Source organism: Typopeltis vanoorti, chromosome 3 (genome assembly GCF_054136105.1).
Source record: "Typopeltis vanoorti isolate ZY-2024b chromosome 3, IOZ_Tvanoo_1.0, whole genome shotgun sequence".
Lineage (NCBI taxonomy): Eukaryota > Metazoa > Arthropoda > Arachnida > Uropygi > Thelyphonidae > Typopeltis > Typopeltis vanoorti.
Window position 1 is genome coordinate 96,622,158 of NC_143551.1, and position 13,658 is coordinate 96,635,815.

The 13,658-nt window shown below is 34.5% G+C and overlaps 1 protein-coding gene across 5 annotated transcripts in view; it reads right to left on the reverse strand.

Annotated features, from left to right (window-relative positions):
- LOC150108406 (centrosomal protein of 83 kDa-like) overlaps nt 1-13,658 on the reverse strand; it is a 300,734-nt gene that overhangs the window by 250,424 nt on the left and 36,652 nt on the right. For all 5 annotated transcript variants that reach the window (XR_016548132.1, XM_090390751.1, XM_090390750.1 and 2 more), the window contains exon 3: nt 12,774-12,924. Coding sequence is in view for 4 of the 5 variants with exons in the window: in XM_090390751.1 (XP_090246877.1) it covers nt 12,774-12,924 (151 nt within the window). In the remaining variant the exon portion in view is untranslated. The remainder of the gene's footprint in view (nt 1-12,773; nt 12,925-13,658) is intronic.

Below are 13,658 nucleotides of genomic sequence, written 5' to 3' on the forward strand. Positions count from 1 at the left end.
GGTATTTTCCATAATGTAAAAACACATTTCCTAGGAAATGTATGCTGTTATTACATTATGGTGGGAGGTCACTACCCAAATCGGTTGCAGCCTTTTTTGGGGCTTCATCAGTGAGTAGCTAGACCAAATAGATACCAAAGGGTATAGCGAAAAGAACTTATATGGTGAGAGCTGAAGTCTAACAAGATCAAATACATGGTGAGGTGTTATTATAGGCTTGGTGGATCAGCTGATAGTGACAATGAAATGCACTGTCAAACAAACAGAATAGGTACTAAACAATTACTTATCATGGGTGACTTCAATTGTCTGAGCATTGATTGGATAACAGTAAAGCCTCCAGAGAAGAGCTGCTGCAAGGCAATTTCCTTAAGCAGGCATATGAAGAAAAAACTCGAGGTTACAGAGTATTAGATTGTAGTATCAGGCTTTTGACAGGATACAACATAGAAGACTGTTCCATAAACTAGAGAATATGTGACTGGATTATAAAATATTAGCATGGATAATAGGATGTCTGACTGACAGATATCAAAAAGTGGTATGTGGGGGATGTCAGTCTGCAAGATTTAAGGTAACTAGTAGCGTACCACAAGGATCAGTTCGTACCACAAGGATCAGTTCTAACAGTCAACTGTTATTCTAACTTTAAATTAATGACATTGGGAAGGATTTAACAGAAGACATACGGCTATTTGCTGATGATGCAAAGATAGGTAGGGTAATCGGAAATGCTGCTGATATGCAATACTTATAGAATGATTTGAATAGGCTGGAATTGTGGGCATATAAAAAATGTGAAACACGTATTACTTTCAAGTCTCAATGAAATCCAAACTGGACAGAAAACATGGGAAACGATTGCAAACTGGAAAAGGTTAAGAAACTTTGGAAAAAGAAAAATGTGGTGAAATATGCTACATGGAACATTAGAAGCATAGCACATAAAGAAGAAGATTTAGATAAAATTTTAAATGACAAAAATATAGAAATTGCAGTTATTACAGAAACAAAAAAGAAACTTAAAGGAACAAAAGAAACAGCTAACTACAATATCATATATAGTGGAGTGGACAAACAAATACATGCAAAATCTGGTGTAATGATTTGGATCCATAAATTAATTAAAGCAAAAATAACTCATTATACATGCTGGAATGAAAGAATATTAAAAGTTCGATTAAAATTCAATAAAAAAAAAATTAACAGTTGTTGGAGTGTATGAACCTGAAAGAGGAAAAGAAGAAGAAAATGATTATTTTTACAAAGAGTTACATGGAATATATGAAAAATTAAATAAAACAGACCATATAATTATAGCCAGAGATCTTAATGCCAGAATGGGAATGAAAAAAATGAACAATAATATACAAAAATTTGGAGAACCAACAGTAAACAAAAATGGAAAGTGACTCATTGATTATACAATATATAATAATTTAAAAATAATGAATACATTTTAGAAACATAAAAATATACACAAATATACATGGTGTGCAAGAGGACAAAAATCAATAATAGACTACTTTATAGCAAATGAAAAAGCAGCAAACCTCTTCCTAGATGTTAAAGTTAGAAGAGGGCTAGAAATTGACACAGATCACTATTTAGTACAGGCAAAACTAAGATTTCCACCAAACTGGCTACAAAAAATACAAAAAAATAAACTAGAGAAACAAAATCTAATTACAAAGTAGGACTACTAAATGATTCAAGTATAAGAAATTTATACCAACAGAGGATTAATAACTACTTAGAAAAAATACAAGAAAATGAAGATATTGAGAAAGAATGGAATAATATAAAAGAAATTATCCCATCAGCAGCATATGAAAGTCTAGGAACACACAAAACATATCATAAAAATAAAAAATTACATATATGGGACAACGAAATAAAAACAATAATTGAAAATAAAAAGCTGGCTTTTAAAAGACTGTTAAGTAGCAAAAAACAAGAAGATGAAATTGAATATTAAAAAAACCGAGTAATAGCCAAAAGAGAAAAGAGAAAGAAAGAAAGAGACACAGAGAAAGCTGGGAAAAATTTGTATCATATCTAGAAAATGACATATACAAAATAAGACCCAGTGCATACAAAATATTAAAACACGTGAATGCAGATATAAAAGAAACTGCAAATATAAACTGTGAAATAGATGTAAAAGAATTCTTGGATTACTTTACATATCTTTGGACGGATAATATTGGCATCAAAAATAATTACACCAGAAATTTACAAAATACCTTAAATGATATGATAACAATGAAAGAATTAAAGGACAACCTAAATAAAATAAAAAAATGGCAAATCAGCAGGAGAAGATGGGATAAACTCCGAACTGAATAAATTTGCTGTAAAAAAATTTCATCAAAGATTACTAAAATTTTTAAATAAAATAAACTAGCTAAACAAAAGTCATGCGAGGACTTTGGCAAGAATATAGAAAATAAATATCAAGAAGGTGGCAAAATATCCTGGTTGTTGAAGAAGCTTAGGAATGGAAGAAAGAGTGCTGTAAAAGGAGTTAGAGATGATAAAGGTGACAAGAAAATGGAAGAAAATGATATCCTTGAAGAGATTACTTTGAAAAACTGCTAAATGAAACAAGCAGTGATGACAGCACAGTGGTAAAAAACACTGACCAGGCATGCAGTCAGGAATACATATCCATACTTGAAGTAGAAAAAGCCATCAAAGGCTTAAAATGTGTGGAAAGGCAGCAGGAATAGGTGATATTCGACCAGAAATGCTGAAGTATGGTGGTATAAAAGTCTTACAGTGGCTGCACTGCATAGTTCAGAAAGCCTGGACAAAGGGACGAATTCCCGATGATTGGAGTAGAGCTCTCATAGTACCCATATATAAAAAGGGAAATAAAACTGAATGTGAGAATTACAGAGGTATTTCTCTACTGAGTGTTCCTGGCAAGATCAATGCACGTATACTTGAGAAATGGTTGAGAAGAATTGTGGAAGAAAAGCTTGGTGAAGAACAAGCTGGATTCAGGCCAAATAGAGGCCTGACAGGATAAGATCTTCACTTTACGACATATGGTCGAGAAAGCCTGGGAATATAACAAAGATCTGTATTTAAGTTTTGTCAATTTGGAAAAGGCATATGACAAGGTGCCAAGAGAGAAGCTATTCAATACACTACAGTTATGTGGTGTCAATGGGGCATTATATCAAGCAATACTTAGTCTTTATTTGAGGTTGCAAGTCAGCAGTTAGAATTGAAGGAAGTACAGGAAGATGGTTTAATGTTAAATCTGGTGTGAGACAAGGATGTACATTATCCCCTCTGTTATTCATTATCTATATGGATCACATTATGAAGGAAAGTGGTATTAAACATGATATCAAAATTGGAGTTGTTAATGTCAGCTTTATGCGGATGATGTTATACTTTTAAATAAATCCGCTACAAGTCTGCAAGATTCTCTGACTAAATTGAATAACTGTTGTAATAGATATGGTATGAAGGTCAGCAATAAAAAGACAAAGACAATGAAAATAGGCAGAATCATTGAAAATGTCAGCTGTTTTGTGAATGGAGAACCTGTGGAACAAGTGAAACATTTCAGCTACTTAGGCACGATTTTTAGTGAAGATAGGAAATTCAATATAGAAATAGACAACAGAATCAGCAAAGCTGGTATGGTGGAAAGCCAATTGAATAAATTCATATGGAATAAGAGAGAAATTAGTCAGAACATTAAATTAGCTGTATATAAGACAGTATTCAAACCAGTTTTAACCTATGGATCTGAGAGCTGGGTCAGAAGTAAAACACTTGACCAAAGACTAGAGACCGCAGATATGAGAGTCCTGAGAAAGATTATAGGCATGAATAGATGGCATCAATGGCAATATCATATTAAAAACGAGGATATTAGAAAAGAACTTGACATTGTCAGCATCCAGGAATGCGTTAGCAGAGCTAATCTCAGGTGGTATGATCACTTAAATAGAATGGGAGAGGAAAGATTAGCAAAACAAGTGTTCTCTGCCAGGTTGGCAGGAAAATGACCCAGAGGAAGACCAAGATATAGGTGAATTGATACGGTACAAAGTGCCTTAGATGATAGAAATATAAGGTCTGATAATGTTGGAGTCTTGACAAGTAACAGACCGATTTGGAGGAAAATTGTAGATAGGAAGTTAGTAATGATGTAATTTTTTCATGTAGTACCATCATATCCTGTATATTCCTTGAGGGTACATGGCAGGAATTTGATGATGACGATATACAAATGGACAAATACCAATAGAATGGAATACAAGTATAGTAATACCTATATTTAAAAAAGGGGATGAAACAAAACCTGCTAACTACAGAGATATTAGTTTATTGAATACATGATACAAAATATATAGCAGAATACTTAATGAAAAAACTAAAAATATAGTAAGAAAATATTAATAGAATGTCAAAATGGATTTAGAAAAGGACGCTCTACAATGGGTTCAGCTTTCTGTTTAAAACTACTTATAAAAAAAAGAGAATTTAATTTGTAAACTCATCTTTTGTTTATAGATTATGAAAAAGCATTTGACAAAGTAAAAAGATTAAGATGAAAAGCCAAACGGCTATTTTTCTGGCAAAGTTAATTAAATTAAGGGGATAAAAATCCCTTATTATTTTACAGCTAGTATGCGAAACTCTAAGATCGAAAACTACGATCTAAGAGTTTCATGCCGACGAACTATCGGCAAATCCAAGCATAAGTGACCACTGGTAGCACCACACCAAGGCAACTCGAAGCAAAGGCGGAGCAAACTCCCTCACTATTCTTGATATTTTCTCATAATGTAAAAACACACAGCTCCTAGGAAATGTAATACTGCTTTACATTATGAGGAGAGGTCACTCCCCAGATCTGGATGATATCAAAGTTTAAGTGAAAAGAACTTACATACCTTCACTATACGAATGCCAGAAAGGTGTGACCATATATTATATTATATTATAACTAAGATGAAAAGCCAAATGGCTATTTCATCTAGCCCCACCTTTGCTTCGAGTTGCCTTGGTATGGTACTACCAGGTGGTCACTTACATATGGATTCACCGATAGTTCGTCGGCATGAAACTCTTAGATCGTAGTTTTCGATCTTACAGTTTCGCATACTGGTTGTAAAATAATAAGGGATTTTTATCCCCTTAATTTAATTAACTTTGCCAGAAAAATAGCTGTTTGGCTTTTCATCTTAGTTATAATATAATATAATATATGGGCACACCTTTCTGGCATTCGTATAGTGAAGGCATGTAAGTCTTTTCAATTGAACTCTGATATTATCCAGGTCTAGCTACTCACCGATGAGATCTCAAAAAAGGTTGAAACCGGTCTGGGTAGTGACCTCTCCTCATAATGTAAAGCAGTATTACATCTCCTAGGAGCTGTGTGTTTTTACATTATGATAAAATATCAAGGATAGTGAGGGAGCTTGCTCCACCTTTGCTTCGAGTTGCCTTGGTGTGGTACTACCAGGTGGTCACTTATGTTTGGATTCGCCAATAGTTCGTCGGCATGAAACTCTTAGATCATAGTTTTCGATCTTAGAGTTTCGCATACTGGCTGTAAAATAATAAGGGATTTTTATCCCCTTAATTTAAAGTAAAAAGATATATACTGTTTGTAGATTACAAAGAATAAATATACCTAATATTTTACTACATGCAATATTGAATATATACAAAGATAATGAAATAAAAATAAAAATAAATGAAAAGTTGTCTGAAAAAACAATCTATAAATCAAGGAGTAAGACACGGTGCCCTCTGTCTCCAACACTTTTCAATATTTACATTAATGAAATATTAATACAGTGGAACACCTTAAACAATCAAGGTATAGAAATTTCCCAGAATAACAAAATAAATACACTATTATTTGCAGATGATCAGGTAATAATATAAGATAAGGAAGACAATTTACAAAGAGCAATATATAATTTAAACATTATAGTAGAACAGTTTGGAATGAAAATTTCCATAGATAAAACTAAAACAATGGCATTTTGTGGACAAACTCCAGTTAGAAGCAAAATAGTTATTAATAATAAAATAATAGAATAGATAAATCTTCTTCTTCCTCCTAACATGGAATTTAGGCCATGTGGCCTGTTCCAGTCTCATGCCATCTCTTTCTTCGGCTTCCGATTCTTCTTTTTCCACTTATTTTGTATCTGTATAATATTTTTTGGTAGTCTGCTGTTGTCCATACGATTTAAATGTTCTAGCCATTTTTGTTTATACTGTCTTATGTAGTAATTAATTGGTTTGATTTTTAGGGATTGTAAGATTTCTTCATTTGTTTTGTGGTCCCACTTGGTATATCCAGCTGTTTTTCTGAGGAACTTCATTTCTGCTGTTTGAATTCGTTTTTCATCTTTCCTTTTCATGGTCCATGTTTCGCTTCCGTATAGTAGAGCTGGTTTTGACAAGACATTATATAGTCTGATTCTAGTGTGTTTTTGTACCAGGGATGGCTTAAATATATTATTTATTATGCCATTTAAGCCATTCCTGGTACAAGGATGGCTTAAATGGCATAATAAATAATATATTTAAGATATATTTTAGTGTCTATGTCTTTTTCTTCTTCATATGATTCGTATTATGATTCGTATGAATAGATAAATACTTTGTTATCTTGCATGTGAAATATCATATGAAGGAGAAAAGGACATAAAATTAAAAACTTCAAAATATTTACAGATTATAGGCCTAATAAACAGAACACTCAACCCAAATATAGTACAAAAAGAAACACACTTGAAAATATACAATACTTTAGCAGTGCCCACATTATTATATGGCAGTGAAATTTGGGCAATAAACAAACACGATAAACAAAGAATAAAAATAAGATTTATATAAATGAGATTTATATAAATGAGATTGGGGTGCTTAAGGGTCAAAGCTGTATAACTGAGAGGAGACCTCCACATAGCCTTTAAAGGAATGCGGAGAACCGACCAGGGCTTCTGACCTAATGTCCAATCCTCACCTTCTCGTGGTGCACCCTGTTGGGTATCTACTTGGATACTGAACGGACGAGGATGGGCTGGCAATTTGGGATTTAGCCGACCAAATTGTATTCTTATTGGTTAAACCAAAATATAGAATGATGGTACAACATGACAAAATTTCATGCCGGCCGGGGCGTCGCCCGGTTAAACAAGGCCCCTGTTGTTTTCGCCAGGGAACCAGGGCGAACAGCGAAAAGTCAGCTACTGGAACAAATCTGAAAATAAACCCCAACTCAACATCACCAGAGTTAAAGATCGGTACTATCAACATAAGAAGCCTGAATGGCAAAGAAATGGAGCTAGCTGAGGAATTACATAAGTACCAGATTGGCATTATAGGGGTGACTGAAACAAAAAAGACCAAAACTGGTGAGATCTTTCTGAGCAATAAATACAAAATGTTATATTCAGGCATGATAATCAAGGAAAACAAGGAGTAGCCATAGTATTCAACACAAAATACGAGGCTAATCTTCTTAAATGGCAGTCGGTCTCAAGTAGAGTAATGTGGGCAAATATGAGAATGGGGAACTGGACAATGAGACTTACTTGTGCCTATGGTCCCACAGAAAGTTCTACTAAGGTAGAAGTGGAGGAATTTTTTGAGGCTTTAGAAAAAGCAACTGACACAATGAAAAATGAAAAGTTGGTCCTTGTTGGGGATCTAAATAGCAGAGTAGGAAATGATTGTGAGACATACAAAAATATTTTGGGAAAATTTGGAGAAAAGAGCAAAGCTAATAATAATGGCAAATATCTGTTGGATTTCTGCTCAGGACATGGACTGGTTATTACTAACACCATGTTCCAACATAAAAATGTGCACAAATTCACATGGAGAGAAGAGGCTAGGAATAAGAAAAGTCCCATTGACTATGTTATTGTTGATAGTGATGTTTTCTCCCTGGTGCAGGACACCAGAGTGTACAGAGGATTTGAAATTGGAAGTGATCACTATTTAGTCTTGAGCAGGATAAAATTGAATTTCATATTGAAAAGAATAAGAAAGTTTTAAAGCGAATAAAAGTTGAGCAGCTCTCAGATGTGAACTGTAGGCTAAAATACACAAAGATTATTGAAGAAAAAATGAAAGAGTTTGAGAACAGGAATCAAACCTTGGAGATTCAGTGGCAAACTCTGAAGAAAAGATTGATTGATTCTGCCAGAGAGGCATGTGGTGAGGTTATCTGCAAGGATAAAAAAATCAGAACTCCCTGGTGGACACAGGAAGTTCAAGAGGCAGTGAAGGAAAAGAAGAAAGCACACCAAAAGTTCCTGTCAAATAAGTCAGCTTGTGCACTTAGAGAATATAGAGACGAATGCAAGAATTCTAAACACTATGTAAAACTAGCTAAACAAGTCATGGGAAGACTTTGGCAAGAACATTGAAAATAAATATCAAGAAGGTGGCAAAATATTCTGGAGGTTGTTGAAGAAGCTTAGGAATGGAGGAAAGAGTACTGTAAAAGGAGTTAGAGATGATAAAGGTGACATGAAAACGGAAGAAAAAGATATCCTTGAAGTATGGAGTAATTACTTTGAAAAACTGCTAAATGAAACAAGCAGTGATGACAGCACAGTGGTAAAAAACACTCAACAGGCATGCAGTCAGGAATACATATCCATACTAGAAGTAGAAAAAGCCATCAAAGGCTTGAAATGTGGAAAGGCAGCAGGAGTAGATGATATTCGACCAGAAATGCTGAAGTATGGTGGTATAAAAGTCTTACAGTGGCTGCACTGCATAGTTCAGAAAGCCTGGACAGAGGGACAAATTCCCGATGATTGGAGTAGAGCTCTCATAGTACCCATATATAAAAAGGGAAATAAAACTGCATGTGAGAATTACAGAGGTATTTCCCTACTGAGTGTTCCTGGCAAGATCTATGCAAGTATACTTGAGAAAAGGTTGAGAAGAATTGTGGAAGAAAAGCTTGGTGAAGAACAAGCTGGATTCAGGCCAAATAGAGGCTGTCAGGATCAGATCTTCACTTTACGACAAATAGTCAAGAAAGCATGGGAATATAACAAAGATCTGTATTTAAGTTTTGTCGATCTGGAAAAGGCATATGACAAGGTGCCAAGAGAGAAGCTATTCAATATGCTGCAGTTATATGGTGTCAATGGGGCATTATATCAAGCAATACTTAGTCTTTATTTGAGTTGTAAGTCAGCAGTTAGAATTGAAGGAAGTACAGGAAGATGGTTTAATGTTAAATCTGGTGTGAGACAAGGATGTACATTATCCCCTCTGTTATTCATTATCTATATGGATCACATTATAAAGGAAAGTGGTATTAAACATGATATCAAAATTGGAGATGTTAATGTCAGCTCTTTGCTTTATGCGGATGATGTTGTACTTCTAAATAAATCTGCTACAAGTCTGCAAGATTCTCTGACTAAATTGAATAGCTGTTGTAATAGATATGGTATGAAGGTCAGCAATAAAAAGACAAAGACAATGAAAATAGGCAGAATCATTGAAAATATCACCTGTTTGTGAATGGAGAACCTGTGGAACAAGTAAAACATTTCAGCTATTTATGCATGATTTTTACTGAAGACGGTAAATTAAATATAGAAATAGACAACAGAATCAGCAAAGCTGGTATGGTGGGAAGTCAACTGAATAAATTCATATGGAATAAGAGAGAAATTAGTCGGAACACTAAATTAGCTGTATAAAGACAGTGTTCAAACCAGTTTTAACTTATGGATCTGAGAGCTGGGTCAGAAGTAAAACACTTGACCAAAGACTAGAGACCACAGATATGAGAGTCCTGAGAAAGATTATAGGTGTGAACAGATGGCATCAATGGCAATATCATATTAAAAACGAGGATATTAGGAAAGAACTTGACATTGTCAGCATCCAGGAATGCATTAGCAGAGCTAATCTCAGGTGGTATTGTCACTTAAACAGAATGGGCGAGGAAAGATTAGCAAAACAAGTGTTCTCTGCCAGGTTGGCAGCAAAACGACCCAGAGGAAGAACAAGATATAGGTGGATTGATACAGTATAAAGTGCTTTAGACGATAGAAATATAAGATCTGATAATGTTGGAGTCTTGACAAGTAACAGACTGATTTGGAGGAAAATTGTAGATAGGAAATTAATAATGATGTAATTTTTTTCATGTAGTACTATCATATCCTGTACACCCCTTGAGGGTACATGGCAGGAATTTGATGATGATGATGATAAATGAGATTTATGAGAAGAACTGCAAAATACACATTATTAGATTAAAAAAAAGGAACGAAGACATTTTAAAAGAACTAAAAACAAAATCAATTGAAGAAAATCTAAACAATTATAAACAAAAATGGATTGAACATGTAAACTGAATGGCCAACACCCGACATCCTAAACAAATACTAAAATATAAGCCAATTGGAAAGAGAAGGCAGGGTAGACCTCAAAAAAGGATATTTGATGGATAATGAGACCGGAACAGACCAAATGGTCTACACCGTAATTAGTGTTATGATAATGATAAAAAAATGGCTAATGGTGGGATTATGCTAAATGAAACTGACTAGGCTAGAGATCTTGGAGCTTTAATAGACAAGAAGCTGAAGTTCAAAAGCCATATAGCAAAGACTGCAAATACAACACAGAGGATAATTAGCTAAATCAATCACATGTGACATCATTTTAATGCTGTATGGTCATAAAGATTCCAGTGCATCTCCCATACCTCACTGAGTTTTGGGAGTGAATCCTTCTGCTAGAAGTGCAACAGTTGCAGAATCCCTTTCCACACAGAGTTAGTAGGACAATCATAAACATCCATGGCAGGATTTGAACCAACAACATCTTGGCTAGAGAGCAGATATGCTAACCACCCAGCCAACCAGGCTGGCAGAGGATAATTGCAATGCTGAAATGAACCATGACATGTCAAGTTAGGGCAGTCATTTTGCCTCTTTATGAGGCCTTGATAAGACCTCACTTGGATTATTGTGCTTGGTTTGGTTTCCATGGTGATTCTGATACTGTGTACAGAGTGCAAGGCGAGTATTAAAATATCAGGATTGTGGAATATAGATTATAAAGACAGATCAAGAATTTGTGGACTGTGACACTAGCAAACAGGTGACAGAGGTGATTGAGACCAACAAACTTCTGAAAAGGTCATAATGGAATTTTTCATTTTATGGAGGGTGGGGAAAAGGACAAGATAGCATCCATGGAAGTTCAGAATGAATGTCCTCAAGAAGGGGGGGGTGAGAGCTAGACTTTTCATTCAAAGTGTGGTGCATGATTGGAATGGATTGCCATTGGAGATGGTGAATGCAAGTAGTGTGAATGAATTCAAGAACAGGTATGATAGCTAGTGCAGGTAATATCTGGAAGAATGCAACATGGCTCTACTAAAACTGGTAATTTCACATACACATGAAATCACTAGTTTTAGCAGAGCAGCATGGCCTATCATAAGTCCTAACACCATGCAGTAAAAAGACCAATGCTAAGCAGCACTACTTCACCCAAAGGGGATAACACAGTTGCTCATATCTATTTAGATCAGGATAATATAATGTTTCACAGCTTTCCTTATACAACCTTTCCATACAAAATTTGCAATTATGACGGAATTCAGTCTTCCTTCAGACAATCCTATGCATAAAAGAGAATACACATCAGATTATTCTGGCTCACAATACTTTAATTTGATCTTCCTTGCAATGAATTACCGAATTGGTCAAAGCAGGATTAGACTAAAAGTGTGATGGATCTAAGCGACATTAGGAAACGTCAACAGAGGAAGCTTAAACAAACGTGTTCAAGATTTGGCTAGGCATGGTGCCTGAATGTCAAGTAGTCCCAAGCATCTTGGCAATACACTCAAGATATAGTATGAATTAATGTAAGGAACTGGCTACACATTCCTTCAGTTGGAAAAGGAGGAAACCTGTATTTGTTGATACAAGTGTCATAAAAATATCATTAGATAAAAAAGTGGATTTTTTGTGTAGTAATTCGTGATGTAATAACATATCCATGAAGTGAACAGAGGGTGAGAGTGAAGGATGACAATCCTTATAATAGTGGATTTTAAATATGGATAGTGACTGAGCATAAATATAACATCCATTTAGTTGGAAAAAAATGAGAATGTCCAAGAAGGAAATAGCATGGTTATTTTTCATTTCTAATGTGAAATGCATCCCTAGATGAATAGCATTAATTCTGATTATAAATTTTTGGAACACTCAATTACAAGTATAGTATACTGTGTAATACCACAAAAACTTCAACATGTCTAAAACCAAACTGACAGCTTGGGATGAATGTTGAGAAGTAATGTTCAAAAATACTTTGTGAAGTAGATGCCAACATGGGGAAAGAATTCCCATACTGTCCCCTTCAACTCGATAATAAAATTTATTTAGACAACCAAAATAGCCAGATGGAATTACAAATTCAAATAGTTTGATGATATCAACTGAGAAATCTGCTTAAAACAAATTCCAGTGCATCTTCCAAAGGTATGTTGATATACGAATGAATATAAGAGAATATTGGGATGAATTGTATGCATATGGCATATAAAGGAAATTTTTCTATGGAGGATATATATATATATTAGTGAGCTTGTCCACCAAATTTCTGTCTGCTAAGTGTGTGCATTCATTATAAGAAAATATCACGTTATAAGATAAAAATCATAATGAGATTTCAGTCAAGTTATGAACATCATTAAAATAAACATTTTAGCTTACCTTCAATTTCAAGTCATCTATTTCGCTCTGTTTCTCCAAAATAATTCTATGTGCTTTTTCAAGCGTAGTTTCACTGCTTTCTTTGATCTCTTTGCTTTGTTCTAAAGTTTGTTTCAGATCTCTTTGCAAGGAGAGAAATTCTTCTTGAAGTCTATAGCAAAGCATATGAAATACAGGTGTGAAATTTATAATGATACAGATCTTTCTAAATTTTGAATAATTATATCTCTGTAAAAGCTGCAAATATAAAATAAAAAGCATTTCATTATACAAAAACTGAGATTTTCCAACTACTCTTTTCATGAATTGCTGCTGTTTCAAACAAATGCTGATCTAACTTAATTTGGAATTGTAACTTAATTTTAAATTCCAAATAGTACTCTGACCTCTGAATTCTCATCCTGAACCCGATACCACATTTGGTCCTCAACACTTCTTTCTGTTACAAGCAGTGAGAGTGGTACCTTTCATAAGAATGCCACACATACTGTATAGTCCTACAATCTCCACTCAAGGATACAGCAGCAAAGTAATTATATGAACCAGTTAACTAAAGCTGATGGCAATGCATAAGGAGGCTTCCAGTCACCAGACACATCATCCTGCTACCACCTACTCTTCCAGATCATACCTACAGGAAGTCCAAATAGTGTGGTGAACTGTAGTAGCACAGCAGTGTCAATTTATTTTTTTTAAATCCTTAAAAAATCTTAACAAAAACACTTCCATATCTAATTACAAACATCTGGAAATAACTTCCTGTTTTTGACTAAACCTCAAAAGCAGCTACAAACATCATAATACATTTTAACCGACCAAACTACTTTGTATGATTCCTTCCAATGCAAGGGTGATAAAATTATTCTTATTCTAATTTTATAACAT